General features: G+C 52.3%; 1 protein-coding gene across 2 annotated transcripts; it reads right to left on the bottom strand.

Annotated features, from left to right (window-relative positions):
• Positions 1 to 7546: 7546 nt before the first annotated feature.
• Positions 7547 to 20211, bottom strand: SRSF4 (serine and arginine rich splicing factor 4). Of its 2 annotated transcripts, XM_086480512.1 has the most exons (6): positions 20105 to 20211; positions 13123 to 13265; positions 12119 to 12231; positions 10153 to 10367; positions 9172 to 9255; positions 7547 to 8991 (listed from the first exon to the last, which is right to left on the bottom strand). In XM_086480512.1, exons 1-6 carry the CDS (start codon positions 20209 to 20211, stop codon positions 8208 to 8210), a joined length of 1446 nt encoding a protein of 481 aa, XP_086336638.1. In that variant the 3' UTR covers positions 7547 to 8207. The 2 variants fall into 2 exon arrangements, with proteins under 2 accessions (XP_086336638.1, XP_086336639.1); XM_086480513.1 differs by lacking the exons at positions 13123 to 13265; positions 20105 to 20211 and adding an exon at positions 12556 to 12693.
• Between the last annotated feature and the right edge of the window lie 2514 nt (positions 20212 to 22725).

Below are 22725 nucleotides of genomic sequence, written 5' to 3'. Positions count from 1 at the left end.
GGGGGGGGTTCCTCAGCGCCCAGCGGGGTGGAGACCCCCACAGAACGGCCCGTTCTCGCCGGGGGTCGAGCTGGGACGGGACGCGGGGCTGCCCCGCAACCCAGAGGCGCCATTTCCCCTCACAGACCCCGGGGCCGAGACGGGCCGGGCCGCTTCGCCGTGGCTCCGCCACGGCGAAGCGGCCCGGCGCGTCTCGGCCCCGCCGCCCCCCGCCACAAGATGGCGGCCGGCGGCTTCCCGCGCTCCCGCCGTCCCCGCCGCCGCCCCCACTCACCCCGGCCCGGCCGCCCGGTGCCTCTCCCGCGTAACCGGGTCTTTTTTTTTTTCTCTCTTTAACTCCGGCAACAATTAGTGCCCCGGCGGTCCCGCGGGAGGGCGGAGCGCATGCGCGGCGGTCCCGTTCCGCGCCGGTCCCGGTCGCGGCCCCGGCTCCGGCTGAGGCGGTGCTGGGGGCAGGGCGGGCCGGGGAACTGGGATGGGGATGGGGACTAGGACGGGGAAGCACTGGGACAGGCTGGCGCTGGGATGGCTGGCGCTGGGACGGGACTGGGCGCTGGGACGGAGTTGGCGGTGGGACAGCACGCGTACTGGGACAGGCAGGTACTGGGACGGGGATGAACTGGGACAGGCAGGTACTGGGACGGGGATGAACTGGGGCACGGCTGGCACTGGGACAGGCAGGTACTGGGGCGGGGATGAACTGGGACAGGGCTGGCACTGGGACAGGCAGGTACTGGGATGGGGATGAACTGGGGCAGGGCTGGCACTGGGACAGGCAGTTACTGGGACAGAGCTGGCAGTGGGGTGACCTGGGATAGGGCTGGCACTGGGGTGAACTGGGACAGGGCTGGCACTGGGACGGGCAGGTACTGGGACGAGGCTGGCACTGGGATGGGGAGGCACTGGGACAGGGCTGGCACTGGGGCAGGCAGGTACTGGAACATAGCTGTCAGTGGGGTGAACTGGGACAGGGCAGGTACTGGGACGAGGCTGGCACTGGGATGGGGAGGCACTGGGACAGGACTGGCACTGGGGCAGGCAGGTACTGGAACAGAGCTGTCAGTGGGGTGAACTGGGACAGGGCTGGCACTGGGACGAGGCTGGCACTGGGATGGGGAGGCACTGGGAGAGGGCTGGCACTGAGATGAGGCTGGTACTGTGACAAGCAGGCACTGGGATGGGCTGTCTCTGGGATGGGGCTGGTACTGGGAGAGGGCTGCCACTGGGCTGGTGCTGGCAGTGGGCAGGGAAGTCCCTGGGAGAGGGCTGGCGCTTGGACGGGGAGGCACTGGGATGGGGCTGGCAGTGGGACAGGCTGGCAGTGGGACAGAGGGACATTTGGACAGGGCTGCCTCTGGGACGGGCTGGTACTGGGAGAGGGCTGGCACTGAGATGAGGAAGCATTGGGACAGGGCTGGCACTGGGACAGGCAGGCACTGGGGTGAACTGGACCAGTGGCAGGCGTGTGTCCCTGGGGCACAGCCCCACGCCTGGTGCCGCTCTCCCTGAGCCAGCCAGGGTGCAGCCTGGGCACGGCCACGGGGCGTTGGGGCACATTCACGGAGATTTGGGCAACGGGGCTGTAAATCACCGTCACTGCTGGCCTCAGCCGACCGGCACCGCGCCGGCCCGCTGCCTCCCTCGCCGATGACTAACAGAAAATATTTCCCCCTCTTCTCTCCATTTGTTAAACTTGTTTTTCTTCTCATCTGAGAATGTTATTTTCCTTTGTATTTGAATTTTGGAACAATAAAAGAACCGGTGGTGGGATTTTTTAATGACGCTTTGGGGTTTTTTTTTTTGCCACGGTAAGCGAGGAAGGAGCATGAGCGGGCCCCCAGCTGTGACAGCTTAAACAGAATGGGATCGCAGGAAAATAATAAATGAGATTTGAAATGCCTCATTTGAAATACACATCATCATAATCTTCATCCCTCGAGTGAGATGCATAAAATACCCGTCTTTAAAATTAGTCAGAAAACAAATACATTTCTCACCTCATCTGTGTCAGCAAGTTCCAGCTAAAACCCCGAATTCTGCAGATGCTCCCGGCCGGTGCTTAAACACTCGCTGGGTCCGGGTTTACAGGGGTGTTGAGGAGCCGAAAGAGTTTACGGATAACAAAACTATCCGTGTTTATTGGGACTTGTACACTGGATTTAACTGTAGTAAGGTAGGTTTTGTTGAGAGACCCCTGTTTTGGGGCTTCTTGCCCTTTTATTTCGCTGCTTTGACCCACCATTTCGACAGAACCTGCCCCGTCCCTGCCGCGTGAGTTTCTGCTTTCCCTCCTCAGAGCTCACCTACAAGTCGCATTTGCACCAGGAGATGGGTATCCCGACCCTAAATCGGATTTTGGGGCCGTTTCTCTGTGTGTCTGGGCAGATCTCCCCAGCCTGAAGCCGGCTTCTCTCTTGTATTTAATTATTCAAACAAAAATATTCCTTGGAAATGTTGCAGAACTGTTGCAGACATTCCACGGATTCCTCCTCTCCGGCCACGCGATATTTTAATGTTATATTATCCGTACCACCATTACTGCGCTGGCTTCCCAACTGCTGCCGGTGAAGTCCCTGCAGTCCCACCAGCCCCTTGGGCAGCATCGCGACGGCAGCAGCTCCAGGCTGGGAACGGCCGAGTGCCAGCACCAGTGAGCCACACGAGCCGAAGGTTTGGATGCGAAACCCACGCTTTTACGCAGATTTCGTGGGGGAGACTCGCTCGGTGGCGTTCAGGCACCCGTGAGACTAAATGAACGTTAGATTATACAGCCAAGACGCGGCTGAGGCACGTGCCCGTTGCTGCCCGTGGTGGCAGAGGCCGGGCACGGTGACCCACGCCGCTGCAGAGACCTGGTGCCATCGCCGCCCTGCCGTGGGGGGGGGGGGGGGGGGCACTTATGGTGCTTCAGCCTAATTATCGGCAATAAGATGCCCCAGAATGTCCTTATCCTGGAAATTCCTGCTCCGACACCCCAGGCCCCTTGTCTGCTGCAAAAAGGTACCTGGGCTGAAAATCGTGGTACCTGCTGGGGAGGATGAGGCTGCCCACGGGGCGGCCGCCCTTCCCTGGGTCCGTCCCTACAGCGGGCGGTAAAGCATCGCAGCGCTCCTGCGGAGGGTTGGTGGGGAAGCGATGGTGCCCGTCACCCCGAGAGCAGACAGACCTGAGTCCCTATTTCCACCCCAGAGGTAGGGAAACTGAGGCACGCTCTGTGCGGGCAGCAGGCGGAGGCTTCACATCGTCCTTGCCCCTCCGAGGCACCCGGGATTCTGCAGCAAAAGGAGATGATGACATGGAAATGTCTGCGTCCCCATTTTTTTCTGCTTTCCAGACATGCCTCAAATAGTTTCCCTTTTCTCTCGGACAAAACATTGAGCAAGGGTGGAATAAGGAGAGAAAAAAGAAAGAGGCTCCCAACATGCTCGCTCCTCGTGCTGTCCTGCTGGATGCCACCTCCTAATGTGGCCGAATTCAGATGAGAATTCAGCATAATGCACCCAAAATGCTTGGGAAAGCAGCTCCTCTCACCTGGATTACAGAGGGATTCCTCCAGTGGAGGCCACCTTTGCGTGAACCGCAGCATCCCCTGAGCTGGGGGGGGGGGGCTGTGGGGAAAAAAAGGCTTTTGATTTTTGGTGCTGCCGTTTCGCCTCTTTAAAATGCTGAAATGTGGGGATTTGGGGACAACGAGTGGATGCGGCACCCCCTGGGCTTGAGAACTCGTGGTGCTCGAGGGCTTTGCAGCCCGAAGCAGCTCTCTCGGGGCAGGGAAGGGACAAACGTGCTGGTGGGTTGGTGACGGAGGGGTGGTGGCTGCAACGCTGCGCTCTCAGCAGGAGACCTGGAGCATCCCGGGCTTTGGAGCACCTCAGCCGGCAGCAGCCTGCAGGGATACTTTTTTTTAGGGGGGGAAGGTTTCAGTCCTGGAAAAGCAGCAGAGATACTGGGATCACAACCAAAGGGGGGGGGGACACAGGGACCAGGAGAGGTTTGAGGGCCCCCAGGCCAGCCCACAGAGCCCACCAGCCCCCACAGGCAGAGAAGCTGAAGGCAACAACCATCATCATCTCAGCCTCCAGCTGGGGACACTGGGCTGTGATGGGAACCGCAGCTGTTTCCTTGGAGGAGCCCAATCCCACACAGCCCCCGGCCGGACCAGGGCACAGGGGAGGCTGCAGGGAACCCATGGGGGCTCAGTGGTGGCTGGAGTCACCCACCCTGCAGAGGCAGGAGGTGGAGGAAATAACATCTTTTATTTTCTTGCTACAAACTTCTCCACCCGCTGTAACCAGTGGCAGCGACCCCTTTTTTGTGCTAAATCCTTCCCTCGCTGCCTGCCTGCGCGGCGGGGGAAGAACGCCCCAGCTGAGATGCGCAGGGGGAGCAAGGAGAGGGTGTTGGAGCTTGCTTTACTCAGCAGCTCAGCCCATTTTGGGACAGCTAGCACCTCCCTGCCACATCCACCCCATGGGAGCATCACCAGGTCCCCTCCAAAGCAGGACACATGGGGGGCATAGCCCCGACCGAGCCACTTGCTGGTCCTGCTGCCAGCACTGGGACCTTCCCGCAGGAAGACGCTGGGGGATTTGATGCCCAAGGAAGGGCCAGAGCCCAGAGCTGGGGCAAGGCCTTAATTTTTCACCTTCCTGATGGTTGCAGCTCTCTTCAGGAAGATGCTCTCCCCCTGTTGCTCCTACCACATCCTTTCTGAGCGGGTGCCCAGCACAAGCTGTAGCCGCATCACGTGTGTGTGGAGGCACAGCTGGGTTCCTGGCTTTGTTTGTCACTTCATGTGAGCAGCCAGAGATGCGGCAACCTCAAGCCAGCCAAAAAAAAAAAGGGACTGAGAAAGCAGCTTGTCCTGGGGACGGGGGTAATGCTGCTGCTGGGGTCGCTCCAGCGTTGCAGCCCCTGCTTCGACCTGGGCACATTTAGGGGTAAACCAAAGCACGGGAGGGTCTAGAGCTGAATTGTAGCAAGAGCTTAAGCACAGGCTTCATGTCAAGGATGAGAAGAGTCCCAGGTGTTCACTGGGGTGACTGGTGTTCGGGGCAAATCCAGCTGGGTCACAGCCTCAGAGCAGCGTTTGTTGAGGTAGCGGGAGCCTGAAGTGCAGTTGAGCAACCCTGGGCTTTGCAGAAGACCCCGGCTCCAGGGGTGACCACATTCTTACTGAAGTCCAGAAATTTAAATTCTTACTGAAATTCTAGTGCTTCCACATAGGTGTTTAGGTGCATCTTCAGATACTTGAGTGATGTAGTGAAGAGCTGCCCCTGTAAGGACAAGCCAAAGGCTCCTTCTGGCACAGAAGCAGAGATTTGAGCCAACAGGCACCGGGCTCAGGCTGCCCAACTCTCAAATGTCTTTAGCGATCAACACTTGGTTTTGATGCCCCTCGATAATTTGCTTGCGACAATCTCGCAACCTCAAGGGATTTTTTGCCTTTCCCATTGCGGGGAACAGCCCTCACCGCACACAATGACAATTTACACCTCGGCCAAAAGTTTTCCACGTACCTCCATGCCCAAAGGCCTGTCTTCAGGTATTTAGGGCAGAAACGTTTCTCCCAGAGGGCTCACTAACACTCGCTTGGTTAGGAGCAGCCTTGGCAGCCAGACAGCAAAAGCCAGAGTCACTTTGTAAAGTCTTAGCCTAGACTTTATCATTTGCAGATTTTCTTGAAGGTATTTTTAAGCTAATTATCCCCCATTAGCAAACATCTTGCCTAGCCTGGTTTGTTTCTCTACTAAGATTAAGCAGCAAAAGGGATTAGAAATGTTATTAAGAGAGCCTAAGATGTTAAAGCACTAAATATATATAGCTGAAAAAGCCTTTTCCTTCTAAAGAAATTAAATATCACTTCCACAAGAGCTCTCTCATGCTGCTGTAGTAATACGACATTTGATAAAGTCTGAGCCACTCACCAAGCCCTGACCCCTCTTAAACTCTACGGAAATATTTTGTGTTGAAAGCAACTCTTATGATCTATCGCCCTTTCATCTTTTTAATACAGCAGCACAAGTTTCAAATGATCAAATTATACGGAATTACTTGCACCTATGAAGTTAACATCGAGCTGCAAGAACTGCTGTCGTCAGTATTGTTAGCGGTTTGAAATTTGCTGAAGAAAAGTTTTTGATAAAGCCATAACTAACTCTGTTTTTTTTTTTTTCCAGACCAAGTAAGAACTCACAAAATATGTTTTGCCTTTTATTTTCCGGAACATTGCTGGCAGCTGGGGGCATCAGTCCTTCATTCAAAGCCACACGTGCGAGAGAAGAGCTCGTGTTCACTTGGAGCCATTTGCTCACAGCCCAAGCCTCAAACTGGGCCCAAGCCTCAAACTGGGATATTGTTCAGGAACATCTACAAAACTCCTGCTGGAAGCTGCCTGCCTTCCTCCCCACGTCCCAGGGGTGCTGGGGACACGCCAGCAGAGCAGCCCCCACCACTCTGGGTGCTTCCAAACCCAGAGCTCCTCCAAAGCACATCCTGCACCTTTTTTCTTCTTTTATAAAGGTTCCCCCCAAATACAGATGTTTTATTAGGAGGAAAAATCCAGCAAAATACACCAGGACAAGCTGAGACTCCAGCCTCAAGCCCCAGTTGCTCTGGGTGGAACTAGAGAAGTCGGGCTGGGAAAGCGAGCACCAGGGAATTTCAGTGAGACGGCAGAGCCCACCTGGACACGGGGAATTCGGGGCAGACGGGGTTTCTGTACAGCAGCTCCCTTCCAGGAAAGGGCCATACACGAACTGAACCTTCAATCCACGACTGGAAATCCCCACTCTACAGTTATCCCCGCATTTTGGAGGGCCACCAGGACAAACACTGTGCCACCTGGGTCAGACTAACACTTGGAAAGTCGTGGTTCATGACTGAAATCCCAAACTCACCATTGGGGCTCACGAAATCAAAGAAGAACCAAGAGCAAACAGCCGGGGCGGCTTCGCATGCTCCTGCCGGGCGTGCTAGACGGGACAAGCACCTCTAAAAGCACCGCGCTTCTTTCCCCTTCGTTTCCCAAAGGGACCGTAAGAAAGGCCAACGGCGTGGAAGAGGAGGCAATGGAACGGAAGCTCTACAGGACAAAGCCCCGAGCAGAAGAGCACGCTTTCCCTGCCAGCCCCACTCGCCTCCAGCATCAGCTGTACAACATGTACAACGTCGTGGGACAACCAGTGATTTCGGTTGACTTGAGTCGAGCGAGTTAAGCGGGTGACTAATTTTCTTCCCTGTATTGTGGAAGCTGAAGCTCACGACGTTTCATTTATAGAGACGGTGGAAAACGGGCTTGTCACCTTCGTTATCGCTCCTGCGTTGTCCTTATTGCAATGTTAAAGCTCCGAACAACGCAGGGTTTCTGGAGAAAAGAGTTATTTTAACTGGATCGTGTTTGAGTGTTGTGACTGCATTTAATATCAAGTGGCTTTCTCAACCACGAACCCATTCTCTGCGAGCAACTCTTCTGCAAATTCAAGCATACACCGATCGATACAAACCACTGACAATCACAACACAACTTCATGTAACCACCACCAAATGTCATCAAGCAAAAATAGTCTTTATTCAAATTTCATGGAAACAGGAATCACTGTACTTTGCAAGACAGGGAAAAAATAAAATAAAAAAATTTAATATAAAACAAGAATCTTGTCACAATACCAGAATATGGAACTATACTTCTTTTCCCTATGGATTACTGCAAGTACCTATATTTTTTTTTTTTCCTTTTGACTGTGCCATTCACAACTTTAAGTCCAAAAAATATGAAACAAAAGTAGTATGAAACTTAAGACTGAGCACTTCCACTAAACGGCATACATCAAAGGGCATCGATTCAAGGGCACAGACTGCTGAAGCCGTCCTACCTACCTATCAGTCATCACTGCAACCCCATAAACCCACCGAGGCGCAGTGCTCATTCCCTGCAAGGCTCTTCCTGGAAAACAGGGTGATTTTGGTGCTCTAGGAAGAGTTATATTTAAAAAGAACCTTTCTCTAGGATAGAAAATGAGCCGAACAGCCTTGCACCAGAGAGCATCGCAGGGAGGGAGCACTGCAGTTAACAACGACAGGCATAACCATCAGGGTTGTGAAAAATATACAGCATCGACATGTTTTCTACTTCAATCACTTGCGCTACGACTACTAAACATGTACAAAAGACTTTTCCAACCGTTCCAAGTGTGGTTGCGGCAAGGTTAGGATCTGGAGCGAGACCTTGACCGCGATTGGGAGCGTGACCTAGAGGCAGACCTAGACCTAGACTTGGACGGGGACCTAGGCTTGGAAACAGATTTAGACCTGGAACGAGAATCTGATTTGAGATTTGGTTTTGACTTGGAAATCGACCTAGACCTGGAGCGAGACACCCGACAGGCGGCTGCATCCTCACCCTCGCCCTTCGCCTCCTTTTTGTCAGAATCTGGTTTTAGATGCTCCTTTTCTTTGGAGGCTGACCTGGACCGCTCGTGGCTGTCCTTCCTTTTCTTCTTGCTACTCGGTTTGCTGTCTCGCTTGCTGCGCCTCTTGCTTTTCTCACTCTTGCTGCGGCTCCTGCTCCTACTTCTGCTCTCATCCCTGCTTCTCTTCCTACTTTTCCTTTTATCCTTACTGCGGCTCCTGCTCCTACTCTCATCCCTGCTCTTGCTCCTGCTTCTAGCCTTGCTAATGCTCTTCTCCCTGTCTTTGCTTCTGCTCTTCTCCTTGCTCCTACTCCTCATGCTCTCCCTCGTCTCCCCCCTGTCCTTACTCCCGCTCCTGCTCCTACTCTTCTCCTTGCTGCGGCTCCTGCTCTTTGCTTTCTCATCACTGTTATGGAGAGTGGCCTCAGATTTATCTTTACTTTTGTTTCGGGATTTCTCTGCACTCCTGCTGCGGCTCCTACTTTTATCCTCTTTACTTGGAGTCCTGCTTTTCTCTTTTTGGCCTCTGCTACGGCTCTTGCTTCGACTACGGCTCTTGCTTCTGGAACGGGACACAGACCTGAAAGTGCAAAGGCAACAGACAGCTCCGCTTTAGTGCGGCTTGGATTTCACCAGCACTTAAATAGCGTGCCTGATACGGCAGGGAAAAGAGAAAACAAACAGCATTCCTACGGCAAATTTAGGACGATGCTTCTCATTGAAGTGGGCAGCCCCCATTTCTTCCGACGCAAAGACATACCTGGATCTTGATCTACTCTTGGAGCGACTACTACTGGCACTGCGGCTCCTGCTCTTATGAGAATGTCTGCTTCGAGAGCGAGACCTGGAACGAAAGCAACCAGCTTAGCATTAGCACGTGTCCACGGAGAGCTCGTGATCCCCCGGCCCCCTGGGGGTAAAACCCCGTGGTATTAAAGCACTTTTCAAGCAGCCGAACGGTGAGAGCGTTACACAATGAAGTTACAGACCTAGAGCACCCTTCTCCCCGCTGCTCATCCCCTGCTGCCACGTCTGGAAGTGAGCCGGGCTGCTAATCTGGGAGAAAATGCCCAACCTGCCTCAAGATAGGGAAGCGAGAATCGCTCTCCCAATCGAGTCAGAGTTTGAACACAGTGATTCACCAGGATAAAGCGTTGACTTTAGGCTTTCATTTCATAAGCAAGCTGTTCTACGAAGGGTAGAAGTTTGCCTGAGTTTTCTTGCGACAACAAGTTCTACTCCAGCATGGAAAGGGGAAAATACTCGGTGTCGTGTGCTGAAGCAGCCCTCCCCATCACACAACGAAAGCCGCAAACCTCTAAGAAACAGGGAATGGGAGGGGGGTGTCCAAGCCAAGAAAGAACTGCGAGTCCTGGTGCTTACAGCAGAACACACTGTTCAGAGCTGAAGTGTTAAAAGCACCTTCTGTTTCATTCCGTAGGCACAGCTCCACCCGCCACGCAGCCTCCTCCTGCAAGACAGCAAGGACTACGGACCCGACGTAGGTGGGGAGGAGCAGCAGCACGCTGTCGGGTGTTCAGCTAGCAGATACACACCTTCACCAAGGAACTCCTCTCCAAACAGAGGCCTCGTTTCCCTTGGTTACTCACAGGTAACTCACACATTCTCAAAAGCTAGATTTACGGAGAACTCTGACCACTTCCACGGCGCTTTGGAACCTGCTGTATAGTCAAGTCATCGCAGCCAGATTCAGCCCGAGCTACATTATACAGAGACCTACCTCGAATGGCTTCGGCTTCTGGAGTAAGAGCGGCGCCGTCTCGATCCAGGTCTGTCTTCCACTAATCTAATCTTTCTGCCATTTACTTCTGTCCCGTCCAGCTTTTCAAGGGCTCTTTTCATGTCAGAATAGGATTTGAACTCAATCACACCTTCATTTTTCCTTCCTTTGTGTGCATCTGCATATGTCACTTCCCCTGCCTGACGCATATAATCCTAGAGGAAGAGGACAGAATAACCATTGCCTCGAATCCAGAGCCAGGCTTCCAGGCTGACCCTGTTCATTTCTGCAACGACGCTCACTCAGCCTCTTCTAGCCACACGGATGTCAGCAAGGGCTTTAACCAAACCGCGCTGGCAGTGCTAACGCCAAGGTTTCGGAGGAAGCCAAACACCACACTACAATTCCACGGAGTTTGTGTGATTAAAACCAAGGTGGTGGTGACAGGTTTGAGCCAAACGATAATTTAAGGTCTCCCATCTCGAGCCTAGTATCAAATACGCTCTGGATGAGGATAAATTTCAAATTACAGAAGCAATTAAAGAAATAAAATGCTTGCTTTCTAAGTCATGTTTTCAAAGGTAACTTGGGAAAGAGGATAAACTTAAAAGGTCAGCTATGAAAAGCCAAGAAGACTACAGGCAAGCAGACTTCCCTTCGTCCTCCGCGGAGGTAACACATCTCATTCTGCCGGAAGAAATCCCCCCACAAGTAAAAGCTCAGTTCATTTTCCCACTTCATGCTTCCTGGCTTCTCCCTTTCAATTACTAAACACCTCTGCTCATCAGGGAGGGCCTTTCTGCCCCGCTTCGAGCGAGCCGTCGGACAGGGCCACCTTTCAGCCGCTGTGGGCTTTGGCTGCAACGGGAAGGGGGCACAGAACTTCGGTTCAGCCTGGTTTCAACCCAGCTACTCCCACCTTAAGTACCCTGACATGAAAGCTATTCAAAAAAAGCAACGCATCCGGAACAGGATTAATCATGCCATGCTCTACTTACAATTTTTAATACCAGAAGCAAAGACAAGCTATTGATGGTGTGAAGCGCTAACGACAAAAGACATTTGAAGAATCTCAGTACGTACCTGAGCTAGCGTTACATATTCAATTACGGACCAGTTTCTACTACGTCAAAGTTTGCTTAGAACAAATTTTACACATCCTTAAAAGAGAACCCTAAAAGAAAGCGTTCCTGTAAGAACAAAGGGGTTTAACCATTGCTGCTAAGTTTGATAAGGAAACACTATCTTTTGGCACCTACAGTTGAAATCCTGGCTCCCTGGCCTCAATCCATCCTGCAGATAACCACCAGTCAATGCTTCACCTCCACCATACTCGGAGGTACTGTGGGCTACACAGTGCTACCCAGCGCTGAGAATCACCTTCCACTCCTCTGGACTTCAGAAAACACTAGCTTTTGGCAGAGGTTTTGCACGACCGCTCATCCTGGAAGCATCCTTTCCCTGAAACTCCCTTCGAAACAGTTTCACGTGGTGTGGAAATTCTTAACAAAGACTGTGCAAGAGCGACGCTATCGTTCCAAAGAGCTCGAGCACCTTGCAAGTTGGTGAGTAAAATCCAAAGGGAACCCCCCCATCTCTAGTGAATCCTACCACTGGCATGATTAACGTCTGTTTTGATGGGGCTCAAAGATACGATAAAACACATCTGTACGCGACGGCGGTTTGTGTTAAGGAAAAAAGTCCTTCCCCCACTGTCCAGTGGCACTGAGCCTGCAGGTGCCATTCCCAACGTCGCATTAATGATGTCATACATGCAAACACACGGCCATATTTACTTAATGTGTCTGTTACCTCCAAAATCTACTTGTTAACGAGTCTGCGTGCTCACATGCAGACAAGCTGGAGTCAAGAACGCAGCCGTGTACCAGTTTTCCTTGTTGAAACCGAAACTCTCTTACCCTTTGTGCTCTTTAATAGAGAGAGGGTAAAGAAAGGGGCCCCATACCTTAAGGTCTTGCCAACTGCAGCGGCTTGACAAATTTTCCACAATCAATCTGTATTCTGTACGGGTAGGAGGACCGTACTTATCTCTTCCGCTTCTTCTATAACCATATCCACCTTTAGGAGGTGACAAGCAGACAGCAGTACTTCAGCTAGGGAATTGGAGCGCTCGCTCTACAGCCCGGCCGGAAACCGTTCTGCCCCGTACGCTCGCAAAGGCACCAAAACTTCTCCCACCCGCTTCGTCTCCACTCGAGCCCCCCCCAGTCTAAGATGTTACAAAGCTCCAAAGCATTACAAAAATTTTACGGCAAGCACATAATTAAAACAACGCACAGAATTATAATTACGCTACGATTAACATGCAATTAAATTTAAAGTTATTTTAAAAACAGTTTGAAAGAAGAAACCGAATGAAGCCAGTTTACTCATGTTACTTACATTGCTTAAAGGCTTTCTGAATATCTGACATGAATAAAGCTTTTCAGGCACCTATTTCAGATTAATCTCATCTGTCTCTAACCCTTGGGATCCTCACCACCCAGGTCTAATGGGAAAAGGTTGCGGTCGTCACATGGCTTCCTTTTTTTTTTGGTCAGCCAAGGGCCACAAAGGTCAAAGAGCCACTCATGGAAAGGTAACCCAAGGTCAGCAAATGGAACGGGCAGTCATCTTAGCCTCAAAGGACTCTTTTAATTAAAACATTGAGGTCTTTGTTAAATCTATGTTAAACATCACATTGCAAATAAACCATTCAAATAGTTAAACGAAATGATAATAATAAAAATGGTACAAGAAATTGTGTTTATTAATTTATCAATTTAAAAAGTTTAATACAACAAGTTAATAAATATTCAGATCGACAGTTACATTTACAGTTACAGAACACTATTCACAACTTCATATCATTTTCTTTTAAAATTACTTTTTTTTTTTTTTAAAAAAAAAAAGAGCAAAACATGTTTTATTTAAAATAAGTCACAGATACAAATGCATGTTAGTGCTTACTGCGTCCAGAACCGTAACTGCTGTCACGACGTGGGCCTCTGGCATGCTCAACGATCACTCTCTCCCCACAAAGATCTTTACCATTGAGCTCATAAACGGCATCATCTGCATCTCGCAGATCATCAAACTCAACAAAGCCGTACCTAGACAGAGGGAGAGAAAAAGAATCACTCGGAAAGAACCCAACCTGAGGAACCTGTGCTCAAAACCACCCTGCGTCCCACAGCAGGGCCCTGCAGAGCCCGAGGAGCCTCTCCCCGTGCTGCCCCTCAGATGAACATCGGCTGGAACCTCCTGCAGGCTACCCAAGGGTTCAAGGCCACGAGCACGACACCCACAAACCCACTGAATATTGGGGCTGCGCTGCTTTATTCAACCAGTTTGCTCCACAGCAGCGAGGCTGAAGTGCCATTTGACAGATACAGCAGTACGTATGTTCCCTGGATTAGGATCTACCCCGATTTTTGAAGAGCCCTGGGTTCATTCCTGGCTCTATTAGGAAGCTACCTTAATTCCTACACTTCAAATGGAAATATTTGGTCATCTCTGTAAACACAAGTGGTCTGTACACCCTGCCCGAAAGGTCCAACAAGAAAGAAAATACAAAGGCAGATTAGGAAAAGGGATTTTGTTTTACTCAGACTCAATTTACTTTCGACTGCGGACAGCACTGATGGTTTGGGTGAGAAAAGCAACGTGCTCGTGCAACAGGACCGGCTGAGATACTTGCAGCTCCCCACGTACTGCTGAGGAAGTGTTTTATACCCACTGTATCTCCGCTATCCTAGCATTGGAGAGCTTGGCAACAGCAACCAGAAACGCATTTCCTGGGCAAACCAAGAGTCCACCTGTGGCCAAGAGCCCTTGCAAGAGCAGCCCAGGCTGCAGGCCCAGAGACGAGCAAAGTTTTGTGTTTGAAAACATCTGCTGCGCTAGCCCAGCTCAAGACTTGGAAGTCACGGGCAGATCAAGCGCAAGAGGAAGGACACAAATTGGAAAAAATAGATAATGCTTCATTTCAACGTTCAAACGAACGTTGTGGCATCGGTTTCCTCTTGCCAAAGCCAACACAGAGACAAAGGCTTGAGACCACTGCTTGCCTGGGAAGCCAGAGCCAGCAATTCCAGTTTAATTTTCAGAGGTATCACAGGCACCAGTGCCCAGGCCAGGCTGCTGCAAGCGCCTCATCCCCGACGGCCAGGGATCCCAAAAGACTGAGTGTAGGGGTTTTAAATAATTTCTTACAGCTGGTGCTCAGGGACAAGCTGGTGACTTGCTTATGGTTGCAGAGCAAATTCACAGCAGCACTGAAGCAAAACCCAAGCCTGCCTATTTCTAACCTGACAAGAGTTAAACATCTGTGTAAAAACCAGGAGTGTGTAGATGCCCATTATCCCAACGGGTCAGGGGAAGAGGCCAAAGAGCATCCGAGTGCTGTTTGTCAGAGTTCAGAGCCTACCTGCAGCTGAAATCCCTTCTCCAAGACCAGATCCAGGCTCCAGAGTCCCCCAGGCAACAGCCGAGGATGCCGCAGCCCTGTCCACAACTGGGAGTCAGCTGCAACCTCTCCGGCCGCTGTGGGCAAACACCTAATCCTGAACTCAGGTCTTAGCAAGCCACAGGGGGAAACGTTTGTGAGTGCTGGTGTTTTAAATAATCCAGCAGAACAAATCCCTGACATGAAACTGCTGGCCTCCTCTTTTAGGTCACTTCATTTTTAGGGTTTCTCACTACCTCCCCCCCCCCCCCGATGGCGCTACCAGCAGCTACAGCTTGGCTGTGTAATGGTACCTGTGCTCACGAAATACTGGAGAGTGACTCCAAACACCGCAAATTAGGTGGCTGCTTTCGCATGCAAGCGCTGCAGTTTCACGGGAGAAACGAGCGTGATTGATTTATAACAACTGAAACAATCACGGTCATTATTAAAGCACTCAAATTGCGACTTTCTCCCCTGCAATTCCAAAAATAGAGCAAGCGAGCGCGAACGTTTCAACGAGATCTCGCCCTGAAAGCCATCACACACGAGGTGAAGCGCCTGGTACGCACCAGCACTTCCAAGACAACGAACACCCAGACCTTTGAAGCTGGAATAACGGAGGAACGGCTGAATTCGATCAGAGCACCGTGCGGAACTTGTGCTTCCCAGGAGTTGCTCGGGGGGCACTCGGTCACCCCACATCGCACCCCAGACGAAACACAGCACCTCGCTGCCCAGCAGCGGTGGGCTGACACCAGCTCGGCCCCTTGGCCTCCCGTGGGAATTTGCTCCCAAGATGCTCCTACGTCGGCAGGACTCGGTCTGGCCAAACCGCGACGGACAGCGTTAACGCTTTGTCTTCTCCTCACTCGTTCCAAAAGGGAATGTTTATGATTTACCCTGTGCTGTTCACCTTTTTCATCTGGGAACACATAAAATGCAAGTAGCCCTACGATAAGATGCAAAAGGGACAATGAGAAGTTTCTTCTTGTCACTTCTAAGACAAGCAAGCAAGCTCATCCAAACCTGGAGATTACTTGCACTGAAAGAATACTAAAAATCATACCCCCTATCACTCACAAATGAAAGCAATACTGATCCACCTGTTAAATATGTATAATATTGCACTGTATGATCTAAAAACATGCATCAAAAACCTTCAGAAACAGAGTTTCACACCACAGAAAGCCCCAACTGCTGACACAGCCTTAACTACAGCAATCTGAACCTGCTGTTATATGACAGCAGCGCAAGTAAATCTTCTTTTAAACGTCTACTATCGCTACTTCACATGTGGCATAAAACTACTTAGTAAAAACGTCAACGCAATTTACTTCAGCTAATGTGAAGCTCCACCATTTTCCGTCCATGTACCAAAAAAAGGAACAAGCTACACGACCATGTCCTTGTCCCAAGCAATTCCAAAAGACCGAACCTCCCAAAAGGTGTTTTTTAAATCCAACGTGAAACGAAAAATGTGATTTTTCTAAAGTTGCTTAATATCTGAACTAAAAGACAGCCTCTCACCCTTCTCCTCCTTTCAGCTGCTCCCCAACCTGCATCTCTTTCAAAGCCCGCTGGATCCTCCCAGCTGGCTCCGCACCCCCTCTCCACACCAGCCCACCAGGACCAGCACGAAGCCCCCCCTCCTGGGGCATTCCCCAGGGGCCCATTTTTTCCCCACTACTCATCAACAGCTGGTGCTGGAGCCCAAAAGCCCAAGTCCCACGTGTCGAGAAGGGCCTCCAAGCTGCTGTCCCCGCCCTTTGCCCACCCGGGCTGGAAATCCACGCCGCGTCGCCGGGCGGCAATCCGCCGGAGCTCGGCCCGCGGCCGCAGGGTCGGGTCGGCAGCTGCTTTGCAGGTTCCCAACAAAAAAAAAACCCAAACCTGCTCAACGCTCGCCCCGCTCTCCTCTCAACAAACGGAGCTGCCGGCTTGGCAGCTTTCTGGATTTTGTATCACACCGTCGCTTCGGACGGCCAGAAGGTCCCTGCACGTCCACCGCTCCTCCCGTGCGTCTGGAGGAGCGAGGTAGGGGCGAGCAGGCATCCACACAGGGGGAAACGCATGAAAAACTGATTCCTGGCTTCACCTTCCTTGGGAATAAGGAATGCCATGCCTCCAGCCCCACAAACGCTCCGGGAAGGTCACTTGTAGGTGGCTCGGGATCCACTCGGGCTGTCGCTCGAGCCGCAGCCGGGCAGGGGAAGGGCAGAGGTGCTGGCAGCACGCTGCCTGCCGGTCCTGCTCGGAGCAGGCTACAGACAGGAGCGGGGCGTTACCAAGGAAAAGCATCTTCAGGCTGCTCGAAACAAACCAGTCGTTTAAATGAGTCACTGAAGTTACAACCTCAAAAAGAAAAATTTCAATTTCAATACTTCACTGTAAGTTTCGGAAGGGATTCTCTCAAGTTTCCGCACTGATGACAAACAGCATTGAGAATCTCTAGCACAACTGAACACCTTAAAGCAAAAAGAAACGAAAACCTCACCTTATTCCCCCTAATATTAGCAAAGGAAAAAAATAATTCCACAAATCCTCTGGAATTAAAACGCAATCCATTAGCAGGTCACCCGACCGTCAGCTGGGTATCGCTCTGTTGGGACACCAATTTGATTTTTTTTTTTTTTCTTAACACCAACTGCTCTAATTAAATGGGCATTAAATATTTTGGTGAGGAGAGTAAAAGGAAATCAAATCGCTTCTCTTTGGGCAACAAATGCAGACTTTGACGCTAGCTAGATGGCAGAATGGAAGTTTGAAGCGTTTAGTTTTGACCCGTGATCCTCAGCCCATCGGAGAAGTTACACCCCTCTGTCTCGCAGATATTTTCTGAGGACGAAGCTGTGAATTCTCAAAAGCTGCTCAGGGTGATGCAGGGCAGGTGAGCTCACAGGTGGGACTATTTTTTTAACCTAGTGAGACTGCAGATTGGCTTCCCCATCACTGAAGGCTCGCAGCTCTCAGAGCTACTACAGCAAGCTGCTGGCATGTTTCTAGAAGATAAAAAAGCAGGCTGAAAAGTCCAATTTTCTGGTCACTTAGTACACACACTGCTGCCACGCACCGCTCCAGTTGCCAATGCGGTTTTGGGTAGGAAACAAGAATAAGAAAACCACGAGGATACAATTAGAAACTGCAACTTGGAACAGAGAAACCTACAGAAACAGGATTTTTATTTTCCCCATCCTTCTCTCAGGTAGACATTGCTTTAAGCCTTTGAATTGAAGCTTAAATTACAATTAGCAGCTAGCGAGACCCAGCTTAGCTTTTATGACTCCGCTGTATCACATTGCAGCCTCATCCTCTTGCTCAAGCATTTCAGCTTAACTGCTAAAATACCAAACAGCTAATCTCCTGCTGGCTGAGCATCCAAGATAGCTCACAAATTTCCTTAAGAAACTGAAAGGATCTCTCAAGTCAAACACCGTGCGGTAATTTTTAATCATTTGCTAAGAATTACTAAAAATAAGGCGCGGAGAAAGGATGAGGGGGCCAGCAAGGCATGCCACAGAGTGCTCCGGGAAGGCTGCAGCGCGAGGCTATCCCAAGTAGAGACACACAAAAATCTGACGGCCCCAGTAAATTTTTTTGTCAACCCGGGATTTAACTACAACCCAACAGCAGCCTGTTGAAAGATCTTCCGGATAGAAAACTAAATAAGGAGTTCAATTGTGGAGTTAATCCTGGAAGTACAGGCCGAGCTCTAGCTAACCCACAGCCGAAGCAGCAGCAGACACAAGGCGAACAACCCCATCACATCATCTCGACTTTCCCGTATTCCTTCTGTCATCCACAACTTCCCAACTCCATCTCCCCCACGTGAAGCGACCAAACCGACTCCAGCTCTGGAATCACGTACGCAGCACCTCACTCCGAGACACAGGCAGGCCGTGCCCTCCTCCCCGCTGTACCTGTTACCGCTCGGACCGAAGACGCCACAAGCCTGGGCGGCTCAAGCGCACCCGTGAGCTGACCCCCGCAGCCACACCACCACCTCCCTGCAGCCCCTCGCTAAACGCCGAGCTGGGATCGTCGGGCTGCTCCTCAGTAGATATTTTTCACTAAAAGCAAGAAGACGAGTCCGTTACCACATCAGCCACCTAACTTGGCAGTTCTACATCTGCTAAGAAAAAGTCGACGGTTTGTTCGGGTTTGTTTTGGGTGGTTTTTTTTCTCCAACACCTGCCTATGAAATGGAAATACTTGGAGGCTTTAAATAAAACTGACCCCCTCCTCCCAAAAAAACACTTTCAAGGATACACAGCGGGACTGGAAAACAGAGCACTGGGGTATGGCAGTTATGGGCCACCTTCAACGTGGCCTGAAGCTGGGTTGGTTAAAACACTGACACGCGCACACTCTTTTGTTTTAATAATGGATTTTATTCACCTTATAAGCCCGTTAGATGTCCACCTACCAGTACAACCAGCATTAAATCTTAAGGAACCTTTTTGTTTGTTTGTTTAAAGCTCAAGGACTAACTTTAACAAGAAATTCCTCTTCTCCACTTCTAAAGTGAAATTAATAACCAGCTGCCCTGGCTAATAATATTAATAATAATAAAATCCATATTCCACTCAGCCTTTCTATGCAAGACTTCAAGTTGGGTTTCTTGTAAAAAGTAAAGACGCCCACGCTCACGAGGCTGTAAGTGTTGGGGGGAAAAACAACACCAACACCAAAAAAGCCAAAAGTCACCAAAAATAGCAATTTGTTTTCTCTTGAAAAATCCACACTTGAATGTCTCGGGCAAGTCCTGGTGGAGCAGGATCCAAACCCTCTAGATGGAGGCGGGGGCCCCTTGCTGGAACAGCACACAGGGAAGAACACAGGGTCTGTCAGGGCTTCAGCGGGGCTTTTTTTGGGGGGGGGCATCACCCCCCACCCCGGGGGGCTCCGAGAACCCTCTGCTGCTGCAACGACGCCTGCAACGGGGAATCTCTGCCCCCCCCCCCCAACGGGTTTTTTTTTGGGGGGGTGCCCCAGCGCACGGCCTGGCTCACCCTTGGGTGCTCATCCTAGGGGGGCAGAGGGGCGGGGGGGGGGGGGCGCCGAGCAACCCCTCGGGGGAGCTCCCCTCCCTGCAAAAGGGACACCCCCAGCCCCCCCCCAACCTCAACGGGGGTCCAGGCCTCCTGCCCGCCCCGCCCGTTGCCATAGGAACCCAGGCGTCCTGCCTCCCCCCCCTCCACCCCCCGGGGGGACCCAGGCGTCCTGCCCCCCCCTTACCACAGAGGCCCAGGCCTCCTGCCCCCCCCGTTGCCATGGGAACCCAGGCGTCCTTCCCCCCCCCCCCCCCCCCCCCCCCATTGCCACAGAGACCCAGGCGCCCTGCCTCCTCCACCTCCCCACCCCCGGGGGGGGACCCAGGCGTCCTGCCCGCCCCTCACAGCCGCCACCCGGGGCCGGGCCGGGCCGGGCCGGGCCGCGCTCCGCCGGCGGGGCGGCAGGAGGGGCCGGGCCGGGCCGGGCCGGGCCGGGCCGGGCCGCGCTCACCCGTTCTTGAGATCCACCTCCAGGATCTTGCCGTAGCCCTTGAAGAACCGCTCCACGTCCCGCTCCCGCGCCTGGTAGCTGAGGCGGCCGATGTAGACCCGCGGCATCGCGCCCGGCGAGGCCGGGAAAGGGGGGGGGGGGGGGGGGGGGGGAACGGGGGGGGGGGGGGGGAAGAGGGGGGGCGGCCCGCGGAGGCGGGGCTGCACCGGCGGAGCGCGCGCGCCGAGGGCGGGGCGAGGCGGCGACGTAACGTCCCGGCGTCGCGTCTGAGGTGGAGTGGAGGGCGGCGCGCGGGGGGGGGGGGGGGGAGCGATAAGGAGGGGGAGACGTCACGGAAAGCCACGCCTCCTTCCCCGCCTCCCGGCCTGGCTTCGCGGCTCTTAAAGGGGCCACGCCGCTTAGGGCGGCCGCTGTGGGCCGGCGGCAGTGTGGGCCCCACCTGTACCCATACACAGGGCACTAAGGGGGGGTCGGGGGGCTTGCGGGGTCCCCGCTCGCCTGATACGCAGGGTATGGGTGGGATCCTCCCCCCCCCCGTGGGTCTGGGGGCTTATGGGGTCCCCCTTCCCCATATACGGGGCATCACTGAGGTCTGCCTTCCCATGGGACGGGGGTTTTGTGGTGGTCTCCCTTCCCCATGTATGTGGCAATGATGGGGGTCCCCCTTCCCACGGCTCAGGGGGCTTTTGGGGTCGCTCTTCCCCACATGCCAGGCCCCGATGGGGTTCCCCCCAGGTGCCAGGAGGCTTGGGGGATCCCCTATAGGGCAGGGGCTTCTGGGGTGCCCCCTTCCCAACATGCTGATACTGATGGGCTCCTTCTCCCCCAAATGTGGGCAGGGATGGGGGTTCCAAATCCCCACACCTCAGGGTGCTCAGGGGTCCCCCCACAGCACCCCTCATCCCTGGGGACACTCCCCCCATCCCTGGGCGCCCTCAGCCATTCCTCATTCCCACCGATGAGCAACGACGTCCCTCTGGCAGATCCCTAAGTGCCATTTTTGGGGACTTATTTTTATCATTTCAGTCGACACATCAGCTGCCTAAATCACACCAAACCCCAGCAGAGGTTCATGGGAACATTTCAGGTTTAGCAGCCACCACCCACCTAAAAAAGAAAACCCACCATCACCCCCTCCCAAAAATTAATACCATGTATCTGCAACACCAGCAGCTGGATTTCCAACCGTGATCCCGCTTGTTTGACAAGCAGAGTTAAATTAATTTTTTATTCCTTCGTGCCCTGGTGTAGGAGTAAGCACTCAGGAACATTTTGTGAAAGTAAGAGTTCTCTAAAGCTTGTTAGGTTTTACTGCCGAGTCGAATAAACAAGGGAGATAAAAGCTTTGCATTATTTTTTCTGGTTTATGTCATGCTTAATAGTGCTCTTAACGATCTCAAAGTCCTTTTCTTGCTTTTTCCCCCTCTTTATTCTTCGATCAGGAAAGCGCTGGGGCACACAATACTGCTCTGCCTCCAACGCCGGCGGCTTTGCTGTGGGGATAATGAAAATGCCAAATATTGGGGGGTTAATAGCGATGGGAGAGAAGAGGGGAGCTGCTGGCAAGATCTTTGTCAGGGGTTACATCTAGCAGGCTTCTTGGTTTGTTCTTGTCTCAGTGTGAGGAGTTACAGTGGGTTAAAATGGCTTTAATATGTCCAGGCAAACGTAGCTCTTAACACAGGCTGTGAGTTTTCATCTCAAAGTCATTTTCTCTTCCAAAAGCACATGCAGCTGTAGAGGAGCCCCCTCCAACTTTGAGCAATGTCCCTGCCCCATCACACTTCTCCTCGCCCCCCAGGACCCAGAAAATGCCCCAGAATGAAAGTATGATGCTTAAGCCCCCATTTCCACACCCAAAAGCTGAGTTTTTGGAGTGAGACTTCCCCCTGCAGCAGTAATTTTATATATCAGTGTTTTCCATGGCATGTCACCCTCTGGGGAGGTGAACGTGCCGCTTGCGGCTCTTCCCTGCCATCGGCAAACGGCAGCGGTGGAGCAGAGCAGCCGTTTACCACTCTCCACCGGCGATACTCAAAAAGCCCCTATGGGGAAAAAAAATATTGCGTTGACTCAAAAATTGAGGGATACTCAGCTGGAGGATGGTGCTACCCGAGGCAGAGTGTGGTGCTGCACCACAGCCGTGCAGCAAATAACCGAAATACTTGTTCTGAGCTGGTGCAGCAGTTTATTTCGATTGTGAGATGTATTTAGGTAACATTTCACTCCTAGTTCGTCCTGTGGAGCAGCATGGAGGGCCTGCTGAAAGCCAAGAGCATCGCCTGGGCACATGGACAGCCACGACATCCACTGCCTTCCCTTCATCCATGGGGCTTGTCACCTGATTGTAGAAGAATATCAAGTGAATTAAACAGGACTTTCCCCTCGTGAACCCCTCTTGACTGTGCCTGATGATGCCACGCTTCTTTAAAGGCCGTTCAGTAGCACCCACTATGATCTCCAACATTTTCCCAGGTACTGAGGTCAGACTAACAGCTCTGTAGTTTCCCAGGTCTTCCCTCACCCCCTTCTAGTGCATGCCAATAACACTGGGTAGCTTCCAGTCAGCAGGGAACTCCCCAGACCTCTGGTAGGTGATCAAAAGCAGTCCTGCCAGAGCA

The sequence above is a fragment of the Leptosomus discolor genome, chromosome Z (genome assembly GCF_034619465.1).
Source record: "Leptosomus discolor isolate bLepDis1 chromosome Z, bLepDis1.hap2, whole genome shotgun sequence".
NCBI lineage: Eukaryota > Metazoa > Chordata > Aves > Leptosomiformes > Leptosomidae > Leptosomus > Leptosomus discolor.
This window is presented reverse-complemented; position numbering and strand designations above follow the sequence as displayed.